Source organism: Microtus oregoni, unplaced genomic scaffold (genome assembly GCF_018167655.1).
Source record: "Microtus oregoni isolate MIOR12 unplaced genomic scaffold, Mior012 000035F_ref0000213, whole genome shotgun sequence".
Lineage (NCBI taxonomy): Eukaryota > Metazoa > Chordata > Mammalia > Rodentia > Cricetidae > Microtus > Microtus oregoni.
In genome coordinates, this window is record NW_024543094.1 from 23,709,759 (window position 1) to 23,726,433 (window position 16,675).

Consider the following 16,675-nt stretch of genomic DNA (forward strand, 5'->3'; position numbering starts at 1 on the left):
CAAACTATAGCTCAATGTCCTTTGTTTATGGCTAGAATCTGCTTATGAGTGAGTACATACCATATTCATCTTTTTGGGTCTGGGTTATCTCAATTCAGTAAAGTGTTTTCTATTTCCATCCATTTGCATGCAAAGTTCAAGATATCATTGTTTTTTTACTGCTGAGTAGAACTCTAAAGTATATATATGCCACACCTGCTTTATCCATTCTTCTATTGAGGGGCACCTAGGTTGTTTCCAGGTTCTGGCTATTACAAATAGTGCTGCTATGAGCATAGTTGAACAAATGCTTTTGTGGTATGATTGGGCATTTCTTGGGTATATTCCCAAGAGTGGACTTGCTGGATCCTGAGGTAGGTTGATTCCCAGTTTCCTGAGAAACCTCCACACTGATTTCCAAAATAGTTGCACAAGTTTGCATTCCCACCAGCAATGGATGAGTGTTCCCCTTACTCCACAACCTCTCCAGCATAGGCTATCATTGGTGTTTTTGATTTTAGCCATTCTGACAGGTGTAAGATGGTATCTCAAAGTTGTCTTGAGTTGCATTTTCCTGATTGCTAAGGAGGTTGAGCATGACCTTAAGTGTCCCATTTGAACTTCTTCTGTTGAGAATTCTCTGTTCAGTTCAGTGCCCCATTTTTTAATTGGGTTAATTAGCATTTTAAAGTCTAGTTTCTTGAGTTCTTTATATATTTTGGAGATCAGACCTTTGCCTGTTACGGGGTTGGTGAAGATCTTCTCCCAATCAGTAGGTTGCCTTTTTGTCTTAATGACTGTGTCCTTTGTTTTACAGAAGCTTCTCAGTTTTAGGAGGCCCCATTTATTCAATGTTGCTCTCATTGTCTGTGCTACTGGGGTTATACGTAGGAAGTACTCTTCTGTGCCCATGTGTTGTAGACTACTTCCCACTTTCTCTTCTATCAGGTTCAGTTTGTTCAGATTAATATTGTTACCCACAATTTTTAATGCAGAATTAGCTTGAAATGCCTCATCTGTATCTACTAAGCAAGAGAACATGATGATACCTTGGAAATTTTAAAGGAACTAGAATATAGTTTTCAGATGTCATTAATAATCTAACTCTTTTATAGTATTTCCCCTTTTATACACTTAAGTGGAGAGAGCTAGATTTATTATTAATTGTTAAATTTCTCATTTTTTAGACCTAAAGACTGTCTTCGTTCTGTTATGAGAAGAGTGAACCATAAAGACCCCCATGTTGCTATGCAAGCTCTAACTGTAAGTCGGTTCATTTTAAGTAAGCACTGCTTAATTGTCTTTCATCATTGAACCCTTTTAATTTTAACTTTATGCTTATAGCTTCTAGGAGCATGTGTATCAAACTGTGGCAAAATTTTTCACTTAGAAGTATGTTCAAGAGATTTTGCTAGTGAAGTAAGCAACGTATTAAATAAGGTAAGGGACGTTATGTCCAGAAATCAAGGAAGCCTTCTTTTTAGTATATTTTATTGTTAAGTTCTTCCCATTTTAAATTCCAAAGAATTTGTGTGTCTATGTATATGTGTGTATGTGTTTCTAGATTATAAATAAGAGCTGTGTTTCTGTATGTCTGTTTCCTTGAAAAGACTACAAATCCACATAAATTTTAGTGTTGGTTCTTTTGCAAACCACATTAAAATAGATTCAGTGTCCTATCCTTTCATCTAAGAAGAAAACATTCATTCCTATATATTTAATGAAATACTACCAATCTACTTTAAGCACTTTTTTGGTACCATTTTTTTTTTTTACACAAAATATAGAATCCTTCAGAAGAAACTGCCAGAATTTAAAGTCCTGTTGAATGTTCGTCTTATGTGAACAGGGACACTACCTGACTGACCATCACAGGGTTTTCCTATTAAATGACTGTTCTGTTGGGCCAGACCTGTAGATAGAGAAGTTCTTACTAGGGATTGACCCTAAGCCAAGACTGGGCCCATTGTGATTCCAAACTAAGAAGCACTCAATTCCAGGAGTGTCAGCACATAGCACTTGTTAGTGGAACTTAGATACTAAGAACAGCAGAGTCCTCGTGATGGACATGGTAGAAAAGAGATAATCTCTTCAGATATGTCTATAATGAAGGTGCCTGGTTAGAAAATTATAGGATGATCACACTATGGACTTGAAGAAATTGCTCAAGGCCAGGGTGGATTCTGTGTGTTTAACCACATATTTGATCCTTAGTATTTCAGCCAAGAATTTAAACAAGTCTGGCTTATTTTCAAGTCTATAAAGGAAAACATGTAGCTGTTCTGGTCATATAGGTATATGTATGTTTTTATCTGGACAAAGAAAGCAAGAGAGCTGTGAACTATAAAACTGCATATCAGAAAAAATTCAGTGCATAATTCAAGGAGTCTAAAATTAGAAAAGTAACAGTCTTTCTAGTAAAAATAATTCTAGAAGTAATTATTTCTGGCTTAAACTATTTGGTATTGTATGTCGAGAAAAAGGCTTTAATGTTTATAGGGTAATTCTTCAGGCCATTGTGAAGTATGAATGCTTCTGAGTTTTAGTAGGAAAAAAAAACTTGCACAGAAATGTGAAAGGAAATAAAAATTTTATAGGTCTCAATCATGATTCCCTTTGCTGTTGTAGTGAATCACAATTGTTGTTTTTTAACTAATGGATGAACACGCTTTTCAGTGTTCTGAATGTCCAGTAAAAGGAATGATTGTTTAAGAAGATAGTTTGCTATCATATTTTCTGTAATTTTAATTAAGATGCAGGAAAAAATTACAGAGCATTATAAACAGCTGTCTGGAAAGACAGAAACATATATAGAGAGAACTTTAAATGTGTTTAGCTCTTCTTCAAGGGAGGTGCACTTTGGAAGAAAGGGAGCTCCTAAGATAATTAGTACGTAGTGTGCTTCACCCAGACCTCAGCTAAGAGTCATGGGAGAACTGAAAGGAATAAAGTTTATTCTCTCCTTGCAGTTTTTTTAAATATAAATAGCAATGTTTCAAAATAAGTTATTTTTCTTTGTTGTGCTGGTGTATAAAGCATACAAAGTTGTAAGTTACACTGAAAAGACGTGCCCTTCCAACTCCAAAGTAAGTTTATTACACATTCAGTGTTTCAGTTTTGGAGTGAGATGTAGGTATCTTTTATTGTTTTTCATGGTATGAAAGTAATGTTGTTGATTTATAGATGTTAACTGTTTTCTTATTTTCATAAGGGTAGTCTATTGCTTTAGGAAATGTATATATTTATATTTAAAAGGGCATCTCTTATAGAAGGACAATTTGTGATTTTAAAAGAGATCGATCTGTAACACTTTAGAAGTTTTATATTTTTTCTTCTTTTTTTTTTTCCTGTTCCTTAGGGTCATCCTAAAGTATGTGAAAAATTAAAGGCTCTCATGGTTGAATGGACAGATGAATTTAAGAATGATCCACAGCTTAGTCTGATATCGGCAATGATTAAGAACCTTAAGGAACAAGGTGTTACATTCCCAGCTATTGGCTCCCAGGTATTTTGTGCTGCTGTTCATTTTTTTCTTCTAAAGTAGCTTTGTCTTAATTTTTCTCTAGTTTTCATTTATAGTTAAAGTTGACTGCTGTAGAGTGGTTTATAGTAGAATATTAGTATGCTTTAGGCTCTTTTTTCCCAATGCCTCTCCTTCAAAAATGAGTTGGTTTAATGTTTTGTAATTTAAATTCTTTATTTAGTTTTACTACAACAAATTAGATTAGGTAACAATGGACAGTCTTGTTAAATGCTCTTAATACTGTTATCTACAAAGAATGATAGCTTAAAAATTAGAATATCTTTTTATTAAGGAATTTATTAATACCTTTATTTAAATTAGGAGATAGGAGAGGCCAATGGGACAAGAATCAAATGAGACAAGAGCTAGGTAGATCCTGAGTCCTGCTTTCCCTGTAAAAGATATCATTGGCGCAGGGGTAGATTTCCTTTGGCACACACAACTTTCTGTGTAATGCAATGAATTTCTGATTTGTGTCATACGGTAAAAAAGTCAAGGGACATCTTTTATATGTCTTTTCTAGTCTAGGTAGCCAGTCCTTAAGGGTGTATGCATAGTAATTTTGTATATTCTCTTTTCCTGCTGTATGGATTGGAACAAATTCTGACAAATTATGTGAAGCCATAAAGCAAACAATTCTTTCTTTGAAGAGCTTACCTTCTGACTGTTGACCACATTCAGGAGTCAATTGTATACTTTTGTCTAGAGCTATCTAGATTTTCTTCACAAGGCATTTTCATTTTATTTGAGTGCTCTTTAGATGTGAAGACCAAGAAAAATATCCAGGAGAGAAAAGAAGCAAGTGGATTAATTTCTTTTTGCTTAATAAACTAGTTTTTTAAATTAAGTTTATGTTGATATGTCTTAATATTCATTCATAATTGATAGCTGGATTTTATTAATAATCTTGAAATTTTTAAATTAATGATTTTTGTACAAAACAATCCAAGGTACTATGAATTCCTTGGCAGTAGAAACAATGTCTATCAAAAAGTAGATGCACTGGAGAGATAGAGAGCTGACTTAATGTAATACAATTAATAAAAACCCAGAGAAAGATATTGGGGTTCAACCAGAGAAACAAAGCAGCCAGCCACTGGCTCTTACCTCTACCTCAGACTGAAATGGCCATCCTACCTCGAGGAATCTTCAGAATGAAACTGAGCTGAGACCTTTCTTCTCCTGTCTTATATTCCTCTCTAGTGCTGTGATTACACCACCCCCACCTGGCTTTATAGCTAACTAGTGTGACTATTGGGAATAAAGGTGTGTGCCACCACTGACTGGTATACATGGCCGACCAGTGTGGCTATTTTTTAACTTTCTGATCTTCATGCAAACTTTATTTATTAAAATAGAAATAAAATATCACTACAACTTAGTAAAATTGCATTTTCTATCCCTCCTCATGAGCTTGTTGTTCCAAATGTGATTCATTGACCATCATCATCACGATCTCTTGGGAGATTATCAGGACTCCAGCCTCTGAGGTGTCCCTCCACACCTGTGGACTCATTGTATCCATTTAGTAAGATCCCTGGGTGCTTTTCATTGTGCACATGGAGATGAGAAGCACTACTCCAGACCACAGCCTTCAGTGCAAATGCAAACACTTCTGATTCCATAGATGGAATTTTCCTTGTAAAAGAAGGAAACGGTAGTGATGTATTTCACGAGGAGCCTCGTTCATTAGTCTAGAATGTTAGATAGTTGCGGGAGCAGCTTCAGGGGTCCTGTTATGTAATCCCTTTGTTTACACATGAGAGAACTGATTCTGAGAGTGGCTGCAGGAAAGACACCACTAGATAATTCAGTTCATTGTCTTTTTTTACACTACCTGCTCTTGCCTGCTTTCTGATAGCATTTACTAGATGCACTTCTGTTTAGATCAGGCTTCATGGAGCAAGAAGTGTAGTGGTCACTGCCAAGAGCATTTATTTATTTATTTATTTATTTATTTATTTATTTATTTATTGGTTTTTCGAGACAAGGTTTCTCTGGTTTTGGAGCCTATCCTGGAACTAGCCCTTGTAGACCAGGCTGGTCTCGAACTCACAGAGATCCGCCTGCCTCTGCCTCCCAAGTGCTGGGATTAAAGGCGTGCGCCACCACCGCCCAGCTCTCAAGAGCATTTATTAATGATTGGTATAGAAATTACATTATTCTCTTGTTCACATTATTTCAGATATAGAAGACTTGATACTTAAAACTTTTTATATAGATATATGCAAAAACATTTTTATTCTAATTATCTTTCATCTACAGAAAATTGCATAGAAAGTAAATTGTTTCTGAAAAGCTTGTCCTTAGAAATTATAAAACTCGTTTTAATGAAAAGCAAATGATACAGGTCCAAGTGCAGAGTCTGCTCTAGACTTTAAAGCTACTTAGCTACTAAAGGTCTTGCTGCAGTTTCATGAGGCTAGATTTTTATCAGCAGACTTAATAAAAGCCTCTGAATATATAAAGATTTATTTGTTTTTTTTATTCAAAGACAGAAGAAAATGATGTAAACATGTTGTGGAAATCGTATTTCACACCTGACTCATGCTGCACAGGCCTGTTAGGTCTTGACATAGTAGTAGAGCACTAGAACTGCTGCCATGCTGGCTAGTTAATGATGAGTATCTCAGGTGGTTAATGTCCCTCTTGATAGCTGCAGAGCACACAGTTTAGAAACGTGGTTCTTCATATGACTTCTTTCTGTACTTCCCTCAGAGTTGGTAGATGGTTTCATCGAAGAGTATAAAATTGCAGCTTGTGTGTTTTAAGTCAGCAAATAATGAAAAGAAAATTATATAAATGATAAAGACTGTTGGACCAAGTACACTTCTAACTTGTAGACATGTATACTAGTCACGACAGAATCTAAGATTCTACGTAGGTGATATGGGTCAGAATTAAGAGTGGCAAAAGTTGTGTTTAAATGAATATATGGAACTAGGAAAAACTGCTTAGGCATCTGATAGTGTACAATACAGTGTGACAAATCTACAGCTATGTTTTGTTGTTATGTTGACTGTTTGCCTTGTATTATACAAGAAAGAGTGAGACACATTCCCTGGACTATAGTCTGGTGGAAGAGGCAGAAAACTCAGTTACACTAGAAACTGAGATTTACTGCCCCTTGCTGTGTGTCAGCTATTGTTCTGAGTACTGTACATGTGATAATGTGAAAAATTCTTATTCCACTTTTCTTAATTAATTGCAATGATTTCTTTATTGATTTGTAATCAAGTTAGTGCTATATCATTTGCTATTTCATTTACTCCCTGTCTCAACATCTCTTGTAGTTTTCATATGAATCACCTCTATATACATTATGGTGAACCCCTCTATATAAATGTCATACTTCTGCTTTGAACTCAGATTGAACCTTCTCTCAACTGATTTTAGAAGCTATACATGCTAACCTGGGCCTCTAAATTTGTTGTAATGCACCCATGAGAAGCAGATATTCTTATATCCTTACTTTATTGCAGAGCTAACTCATGTGACTAGAAAGTATGGTAGATGTCAATCTTACATTTGCCTGATTCTTCAACTTGTGATTATTTATTTGTTTGTTTGTTTGTTTGTTTTTCGAGGCAAGGTTTTACAGGGTAACCTTGACTGTCCTGGAACTAGCTCTGTAGATCAGGCTGGCCTTGAACTCACAGAGACTCACCTGCCTCTGCCTCCTGAGTGTTGGGACTAAAAGCATGTGCTACCACACCCAGCATTCAGCTTGTATCACCCATTTTATATTAGCTTGTTCCAAAACCGTGTTTAAGTACCAGAGGTCACAAAGAATGTTTAACCAAGGGTTTAGGATTTTTTTTCTTTGAGAAAGTGATTCATTAGCTACTTACTATCGAGTTGGAACTTAGTAGGGACAAAAAACAGTGGTGGAGCACAGTGAACCAAGGGGAACATTATAAATAGAAGCCAATATGAACCATGGGTGTAGAAGTTGCTGTGTGTAGTCTGCTCAGGAACCACTAAGTTCTGGAAACTTGCAAAATAGGCTACATTCTGATCTGCATTGAGTGAATGGATAGCCTAAAAGGCCATGAAGCTTAGAAGCTTCTAATTCCAGACATGTGAATTAGCGCATATTTCTATCTAAACATTGCCTTGTTTATGATATAATTGTCAACATGACACTCTATCGAAGTTGCTTGTATTCTTGCTTATAAAATGCCGTTTTAAGATTTTATTTGTCTGGGCCATGGTTGCACACACATTTAATCACAGCATTTAGGAGGCAAAGGCAAGAGGATCTCTGTGAGTTCAAACAAGTCTGCTCTACAGTTTGTTCCAGAACAGCCAAGGCTACACAGAGAAACCCTATTTCGGGGGAGGGGGACACTCTCAGTTGTTTTTATAAATATGAGTTCATTTATACATTACTTTCTGCCTTTTCACCTGAAAGGAAACAGTAAAGTACAATTACAGAATTCTCCGGAGTGTTTGTTTTTAAAATATTCCCTTACTTTCCTTTCCTGACTGACCTCTCTTCTAGTTCTGAAATTCTTCTAAAATTATAAAATACTGTTTTTATTTCTTTTCTGACCCACACATTGTTTTTTAGTTTATCGTCTTTATATTAATCTGAGAAAATGCAGATTGTCTATCAAGCTGTCCAGTTGCTTTTCATTTTCCCATTTCTGATGTTCATTCCTCTTTCAAGTGGAAGGCCTTCCAGACTGGTTGTCTGTCTCCTTGAGAAGTCTGTAGTAGACTAATGAAGCGGGTCTTACAAGGTTTTAGGTTAGGTATCCATAGACTCATTGAGAATGACTCTCACTCCTTGTCTTTACTTTTACATGTATGTTAGGCTGCCGAACAAGCGAAAGCAAGCCCAGCTCTGGTAGCCAAAGACCCTGGCACTGTGGCTAACAAAAAGGAAGAAGAAGATTTAGCAAAAGGTGAGTGTAGTTTGTAAGTCCTGGAAGGGAGTGAAGAAGATAGGTATCTGGTTGAATAGAATTTCCTAGCAATTTATAGATTAAGGAAATGGCTTCAGATGAAGCAGAGCTGCTTTATTTTTTAAATGAAGTTTGTCTTTTTATTACTCAGAATAATTTAAATTGCAATTTTTCAATAAAAAATGTCAAAATTTTGAAGTTATTTTTATTCTTTCAGTGATGGGTAAATGTATATAGTGTCTAATGATTTGTTATTGTATGAGGATATGCACTAGTCTCCTGTTCATTATTGAAAAATGATACTTTCACTGTTTTATTGGCTGTATTCATATTTGAGGTCTTTAAAATCTCATTGTTTTACAGCAATTGAGTTGTCTCTCAAAGAGCAAAGACAGCAATCAGCTACCCTTTCCTCTTTGTATCCAAGCACATCTAATCTCTTAACTAACCACCAACATGAAGGTAGAAAAGTTCGTGCTATATATGACTTTGAAGCTGCTGAGGATAATGAACTTACTTTTAAAGCTGGAGAACTTATTACAGTTCTTGATGACAGGTAATGGTTACTTATACATTAAATACTTGAGAAAATATATTCTATAAACCTTTATTTTAATAATATTTTATTGAGTATAATTATTTACCAAACAAAGTATTGACTAGATGTTTTAGATGATGGTTAGCAGGCTTGCCTCATACTACTATATTGATTCATTTTTTTAGTCTAATTTTTGCCTCATTTATGTTACTTAAATTGTTTGGGAAATCTGTTATTTTCTGTTTATTTTTTGTTCCATTTAGTAATTATTAAATCTTGTAAAAGGTTAAAGTTTCAGAAAGTATGGTGGATTGATTTGAAGGAAGTACATGATCTATTGATAGTATCCATACAGAACCATAGATCATGTAAATATAATAGTTTCATGCTTATGGTGTCATGGGGGAAGAGCTGCACAGCAGAAGTTTTTCAAGTTTTTATTGCTTTAGTCTTTAGTGTTGCCAAATACCATTAAACAACAGAGTTCTGAGATTGAAAAGTCCAAGATCTGTCAGATTTGGCACATGGTTTGGGCCCTTTCAGGTTCAGACATAGCTGTGTGTTCACTTTGGTATCGTATGTGGCAGAACAAGCAAAGAAACAATTGGAAATCTTTTTTTATAAGGTTACAGAATTAATCACTTTTCAAAGATACCCCTTCTGATTTCAGCATGTGAATTTTAGGAAGACAGACATTCCGTATATTTTAATATTTTCATGAAGAAGCCAAAATAAGGTAAATTTAGAGCTGTTTAGCTGGAGTTGCATCATTCATTTTTTGGGAAAAGGATTTATTACATACTTGCTGACTTTCTGTATAGTGAGCACTGGAGACAGTTCTGTTTCAGGTTTTGTACTGCACGTGGCATCATCTGTCGTATGTGTCAGGGTGGAAGAAGAAACCAGTCCCTATTAGTGTATGCACGGAAGAGTAGTGGTGTAGGGATGGAAATGTGGTCCAAGAGTCCACGTCCACATCTTACTAGAAAGAGCTCTTATGTTGAAGCCCAAGGCACCACCTGACACTGATGATCTTAAGCCTAATGACATCTTTTTTACCCAAAGGGGGAGAGTTCATAGTTTTTATTAGCTTCTCAGAGAATTTATTGACCTTCTGAGGAAAAGAACTGTGGCTTCAAAAACTTTTGTTTTGTTGGTGGAATTCATTTTCTCTTTGTATCAGAACCTCACACTAATTGATGATGCCATTGAAACTGTTTGCTTCCTGTTTGTGAATATAGACTGCTATTTCCTTTATTAGATTGATGATTGAGTTGGATTCCATTCTGGTGATAATGCAAGTTAAATACTATGAACAGTAAAGTCTTACAGAAATAGGTCTCCTGGTAAAGCATTCTTTTTTTTGTTTGTCTTAGTGATCCCAACTGGTGGAAAGGTGAAACCCATCAAGGCATAGGGCTTTTCCCTTCTAATTTTGTGACTGCAGATCTCACTGCTGAACCAGAAATGAGTAAGTACTTGTTGGTCTGTTGATGGTAATCCTTAGTCTTCTTGATGAAAGTTGAGTAAAATAAGCTTTATAGGCAATTCTTAAACATTCTTGCCTCTAAGTGTTTTAAATAATAAAATTCCAAGCTATGTATGGTGGTGGTGCATGCTTGTAGTCTCAGTTCTCCTGCAGTCCCAGTATGTGGAGGAGTAACTGCTACACAATGAAGTAAAGGCCATCCTGAGCTACATGACACCTTGTCTCTAAGAGCAAATAAATAAGATAAAATCCTTATCAGAAACATTCTAAGAATTAAAGCACTATTTCTGCCAGTTTTTTTGTTCTATGTATTTGTCATAAACTACATGGCAGATATATGTGTTAGGAATGAAGAAAAGTCTTTAACAGCAAGTCAGAAATTATAGATCTTTAATGAAATGGTTTTCTCTCATAGCTACTGACTTTTCTTTTTACTTTTGTAGAGTCAGATCTTGATATTCTTTTAACACACTTGCTAGAGCTAAAATAATTATTGGAACTCAAGAAATGCATAAACTTGGGGACTGGAGAGATGGCTGGGGGGATCCAAGTTCATTTCCCAGAACTCACACTGAGTGACTTAAAACTACCTTTAACTTTGAGCTCCAGGGGTTCCAAAGCTTCTGCCCTTCTCAAGTACCTGCAGTTACATGCACATAATCTAAAACACAGACAGGCATGTCTATATAACTTAAAAAAAAAAAGCATTAAAAAGCCCATGTAAGCCTATTTGAATGGCCTTGCGTGGTATGTTCTCTTTTTTAATAGTCTGATCAGCTGTAGGTATTCGTTGGGTTTTGGTGTGTGTGTGTGTGTGTGTGTGTGTGTGTGTGTGTGTGTTCAGAATGAGAGCCTAGATCTCACTCATGCTTGCTATGTAGCTATTTCATCTTTATCTTTCATATAACGATGCAACTGTAGTGTGAATTTTCTAATTCTTGCATGTTTCACTTTGGACAATGTAAGAGAAACAGGAGGATAGGAATCTATGTAATGTAATAATAGACCTTAGATTTAGAAAACATGCTAGGATCCCTGTAGTATCAGTCTTTTATAGGAAGTAGAAGCCAAATTCACTTTATCTGTCACATAGATTCTCATTTTATTTTGGAGACAGAGTTATTTTGAAAATATGCCATTGTATATGTAAATAGCATATTCATATTTTGTATATCATATATATTTGGTATCAGTTCCTATGAGAAAAGGGACTGCAAACTTATGCATTATCAGTTCTGTGAAGTCTGTCATGTGTTTTCTTTTGGGTAAGAGCCAATGAATGCAGAGTTGTCCCAGCTTTCTACTTGATAATAGTGCATAATAACAAGCAGAATGTCTATAACAGATGTCTCTTTCCTCATGGGACAATGAGTCAGCCACTTGTGTTCTGTTTTTTTGATGTGTAGAATGTGGCTTTATGGTGACTTGAATGGAATGAGCATGTTCCTTATATTTCCAATTAAACAGGCAATACCAAAGCCTGTAACACATGACAACAACAACTTTTCACAGTCGAGTAACAAGCCAGATTACAGTAGGAAGTTAAAAGACAAGACCAATTGACATTCAAGTCCAGCCTGTCCAATTGATTGTTTTCTTTTGTGCAAGAGATTTTAATCTTTTTAAACCACTTTATTATAATAAGTATACCATATAGGATTGGTTTGGAAATTCAAATTAATCAGAGCAAATTAATACTCCATCAAGCACTTTGAGTCGTGTAATGAATAATTATTTCTGTCCATAGTTTCTCCTACTGTGACATCTCCCTTTTCATTTTTATTACTGACATTTTCATGTTTTATTGACCTAATCGATGCAAGGACCAAAAGTCCAGAAAAGATAATCATTCTCTAGAACTGTCTATACTTTTTGGTGTTATTTGAAGTTGAAGATTTTTTTGGTGAGGAAGAGAAATCTGTTAAGGCCAGTTGTTTGCCGAATCTTACCATGTTTCTCTTTTGAGTACAGTGAATGTAGAATATCAGGCTTATGTGCTGGCCTGTGCAAATTCCTGCTGAGACCGCTTACTCTCTGGGCAGATAGCCTAGTGATATGCCACAGGACATACATGATTTTCCAGTTCATTATTTTAGTAATGTGGTGTTGCTATCAAAAAAAATTTTTCTTTTGAATTGTCAGGTCATTTTAAAAGAATTGTTGGGCTGGAGAGATGGCTTAGAGGTTAAGAACACTAGCTGTTCTTCCAGAGGTCCTGAGTTCAATTCCCAGCAACCACAGAATGGCCCATAACCATCTGTAATGAGGTCTGGTGCCCTCTTCTGGCATAGAGGTGTACATGCAAAAGGAACATTGTATACATAATAAAATAAATCTTTAAAAAAAAAGAATTGTTTTAGATTACAGAATTTATTTATGCCAGTATTAAGCTTTATTTTTGTAGAAATTTATTGAATCCTGAAGTAGGTATTTTTTATTTCAGAAGCATAACTTATTTTTAGTAAGATTGCTTATAGGAAACAAAGATCTTTGCAAGAAAAAAATAGAAAATTTAGACAATTTTATCAAGTAGTGTTCTGTCGTGTTCTAGGACAGCTTCCGTTCAACTCTGCCTTATATTGAGTCTCTAAAGTCCATGTTCTCTATTAGGACTTAAACTTTTAGATTTATTTTAAGGAGAATATAACTTTTTTTTTTTTTTTTTCAAGTCAAAACAGAGAAGAAGACAGTACAATTCAGTGATGATGTTCAGGTAGAGACAATAGAGCCAGAACCAGAACCGGCCTTTATCGATGAGGTGAGTGATTTTCCTGTTAACAGGGATGAACTCTTTGTATAGAAGCTGGATTGTTTTCTTGTTATGAAAATGTTAATAGTAGAGACAAAGTGTATAATGTTGTTATAACTTTTTTAGTTCTATTTTTACCTTCCTAAGATCTTGTTATTTATCCTCCTAAGGGTTGATGATACAGTTCAATAGTTGAACATTAATGTAGCTTGTGTGAAACTCTGAATTGATCTCGGTGCTATAGAGAGGGAATAATGTAAGGTTGAATGCAGATTTCTGTCTAGTATTTTATAGATTGGATCTATATTGATGTATTTGATTGTTGGAAATGTAGGCAGTTTCCAATTTTAATTGCTATCACAAACAGTATTATAGTGATTTTTGTTTTGTTGTTAACATTTAATTTGCTTTTCTTAGCTTAGATATCCAGGAGTGGAACTTCGAAACTGAAGGATCTATGTGTTTTTCATGTTAATAGGTACTGTGAAATTGTTGAACAGAAGGGAGATTTACAGTTTTGTTGATGCTTTGTGAGAATACCTGCTTTTTTTATTTTATGTTTTTATTATCATTTTATTGAAACTAAGCTTTACCTTATACTTTATTAAAAACTTAGCTTATAATGAATAAAAAAACTTCAGTGTAAGATCTGAAATTAAAAGTCCCAGAAGAAAGCACGGGAAAGTTGATCTTGATTTTAGCCTGGATGATGATGATTTGTTTTTCTAGATATGATGCCCAAAACATGGACAATAGCAGCAAAAATAAGCACATAGGATCATACTAAACACTAGAATTTCTGTATCTTTTTTTTTTAAGTTGGCAATTTTCTTTTATTAGATCATTTGTAAAGGGAGTTTTCAGAGTTTATTTGAATTATTTCCAAGGAAGCAAGTAAACCCAAATGTGGGAAAACTAAATTATATTACCTTACTTTAAAGAATCAGATCTTTTAACAATTAAAGTATTTTGGGTACACATTTTAAAATTTAACATGCAGCTACACATATATTTAAATTCCTTTTTTTTTTTTTTGAGATAGAACAACTCTGTAATTCAGGTTTCTCTGGAACTCATTGTGTAGTCCAGGCTACCCTTGATCTCAAAGCAGTCTTCCTGGCTCAGCCTCCCAGTTGCTGGGATTATAGTTCTGAGTCATCATGTAGGTACAAGCTTTGTTTACATTTGTTATTTTTAACGAGAAAGTTAAAAGCATACCACAGTTACAATACTATTTTTGTTTGATAGATGTCTTTTTTTTTCCTTTTTATTGAGCTCTACATTTTTCTCTGCTCCTCTCCCTGCCTCTCCCCTCCCCCTTCAACCCTCTCCCAAGATCCCTATTTACTCAGGAGACCTTGTCTTTTTCTACTTTCTACTTCCCCTGCCGTGTAGATTAGATCTATGTAAATCTCTCTTAATGTCCTCATTGTTGTCTGGTTTCTCTGGGATTGTGGTTTGTAGGCTTGTTTTCTTTGCTTTATGTTTAAAAACCACCAATGAATGAGTATATGAGATAATTGTCTTTCTGTGTCTAGGTTACCTCACTCAAAATAATGTTTAGAATTTCTGTATTTCAAAACAACCATTTGATAGAAAGAAGAGGAAATCTACAAAGTTTGAAGAGTTGTAAACCACATCTGAGGAAATGTTACTAAACAATACGCATAATTAACTCAAATCAAATTATAATAAATAAATGCTATAAAATTAAAATCCTACCTTAAGGAAATGCCTGTGAAACAAGATTTCCTGAGTTTGAAGTCAGGTTCAACTACTAAATTTATAAATTATTTTCTTCAGTTTTCAGACTTTTATAAAAAATGGAAATAATCAAACATTCTTTACAGCTCTGAAATATAATTGATCTTGGTCACCTGCTCTGGTTAGTGTACCACTTCTGGTCAGCATTTTACTTAAGAAGACAAATACATGTTTTACTGAATATGATGTCTGTTTTTGAAAGAGAATATCTGCTTTTTCAGATACTCAAAAAACAGTCATTAAAATTGCTTGTACATTACAGACTATGGAACACTTATTGTCTGTTGAAAGAATAAAACAAACTTGCTGGTTTTCAAATGAAGCTGCCTTTAAATTAGTACTACATAAACCAGATCAATGAAATAAGTTTTGCTTCTTCTTTGAATTGAACACATTTGAGTCTTTGGGAAAAGCTTATATTAATTTTACTTTAAATCTGTCCATATGTCATTGTTAATCTGAAACTAATTATTTTCAGTGGTTGTATTTGAAAATACACTTCGTTTTAACTCTAACAGTAGTGTTTGGAGTTAGGTTAACTTGTTGGTGTGTGTGTTTGTTTTATAGTGCTGGAATTGAGCCTAGAACTTTGTGCTTGTAAGGCCAGCCCTCTACTACTGGGCTGTGTCTCCAACCCAAACTTGGCGTCTTCGGAATTCAATTAATATGTCATAATTCCCTAAGCTGCATAGAAATCTTTGCTATTACTACATTTTTATCATGAATCATGTTTGCAGCTGTATATTTTTTAAATTTATCATTTTTATATGTATGGATGTTTTTTGCTTGTATGTAAATCTGAGCACCATGGGCCTGTGAAGACCAGAAGACAATTTCTGTCTCCTTAGAACAGGAGTTACAGATAGTTGTCAGCTGCCATGTGAGTGCTGGGAATTGAATTCTGGTCCCCTGGAAAAGCAACCGTTCCCTGTCACTGAGCCATCTTTTCAGCCTGTGCTGTTATATTTTTATATTCCAAGTTATTAATAGTATTACTTGTTTTGAATAGTAATATCAACATTGTATTGAATTAACTTAGGAAATGGTATTAAATGATGGAATTAGTAAGCCATACAAGATGCTGTCCCCAGCAGGCCAAATTTGAAATATAATGACATTCTTATGTAGTTGTATTACATACATACCTACATGTGTATTTTCTTACTGCCTTTGTACTAAAGTTACTGAAGAGATCGTAGAGTCCTCATGTTTACTATCTGGCTCCTGGTATAGATCAGTGTAGAACACTCTTCAGAACTTCATTTTCTTGTGTTAGTTTCTTGTATTAGAGGTTGATGTGCTTGAGACCACTTCCTGCCATCATTTTCCATTTTCTTTCTCTTCTTTTAAAGTTTCTTTCTCCGCTATACAGATGAAAGCCTCATCCTGTGCCCTTGTTGAGCCTTACTGTGGTGCATTAATTTCTAGCAGCATTTCCAAATATTGGTGGTGGTAATGACGATTCAAATGGTTTCACACATTTATCCAACAACAACAAAAATGATGAGCAGAACACAGTGAATTACTAGCTAATAGATTATTAAATGCAATTTTTAAAATTTTATTTTACTTCACATGTGTGGGTATTTTGCCCAGATTTATGTCTTTGCACCAACCACTTAGATGTCTGGTGCCCACAGAGGCCAGAAGGAGGCATTGGGTTTCCCTGGAACTGGAATAATAGCTAGTTGCAATCTGCCATTTGGGTGCTGAGAATCAAATG

General features: G+C 35.0%; 1 protein-coding gene across 2 annotated transcripts in view; it reads left to right on the top strand.

Moving 5' to 3' along the window:
* The window catches only part of Stam (signal transducing adaptor molecule), a 63,874-nt gene that overhangs the window by 25,841 nt on the left and 21,358 nt on the right, over positions 1 to 16,675 (top strand). For both annotated transcript variants that reach the window (XM_041630627.1, XM_041630626.1), the window contains exons 3-9: positions 1,167 to 1,242; positions 1,324 to 1,419; positions 3,338 to 3,484; positions 8,322 to 8,412; positions 8,776 to 8,968; positions 10,327 to 10,421; positions 13,109 to 13,197. In XM_041630627.1, coding sequence (XP_041486561.1) covers positions 1,167 to 1,242; positions 1,324 to 1,419; positions 3,338 to 3,484; positions 8,322 to 8,412; positions 8,776 to 8,968; positions 10,327 to 10,421; positions 13,109 to 13,197 — 787 coding nt within the window. The remainder of the gene's footprint in view (positions 1 to 1,166; positions 1,243 to 1,323; positions 1,420 to 3,337; positions 3,485 to 8,321; positions 8,413 to 8,775; positions 8,969 to 10,326; positions 10,422 to 13,108; positions 13,198 to 16,675) is intronic.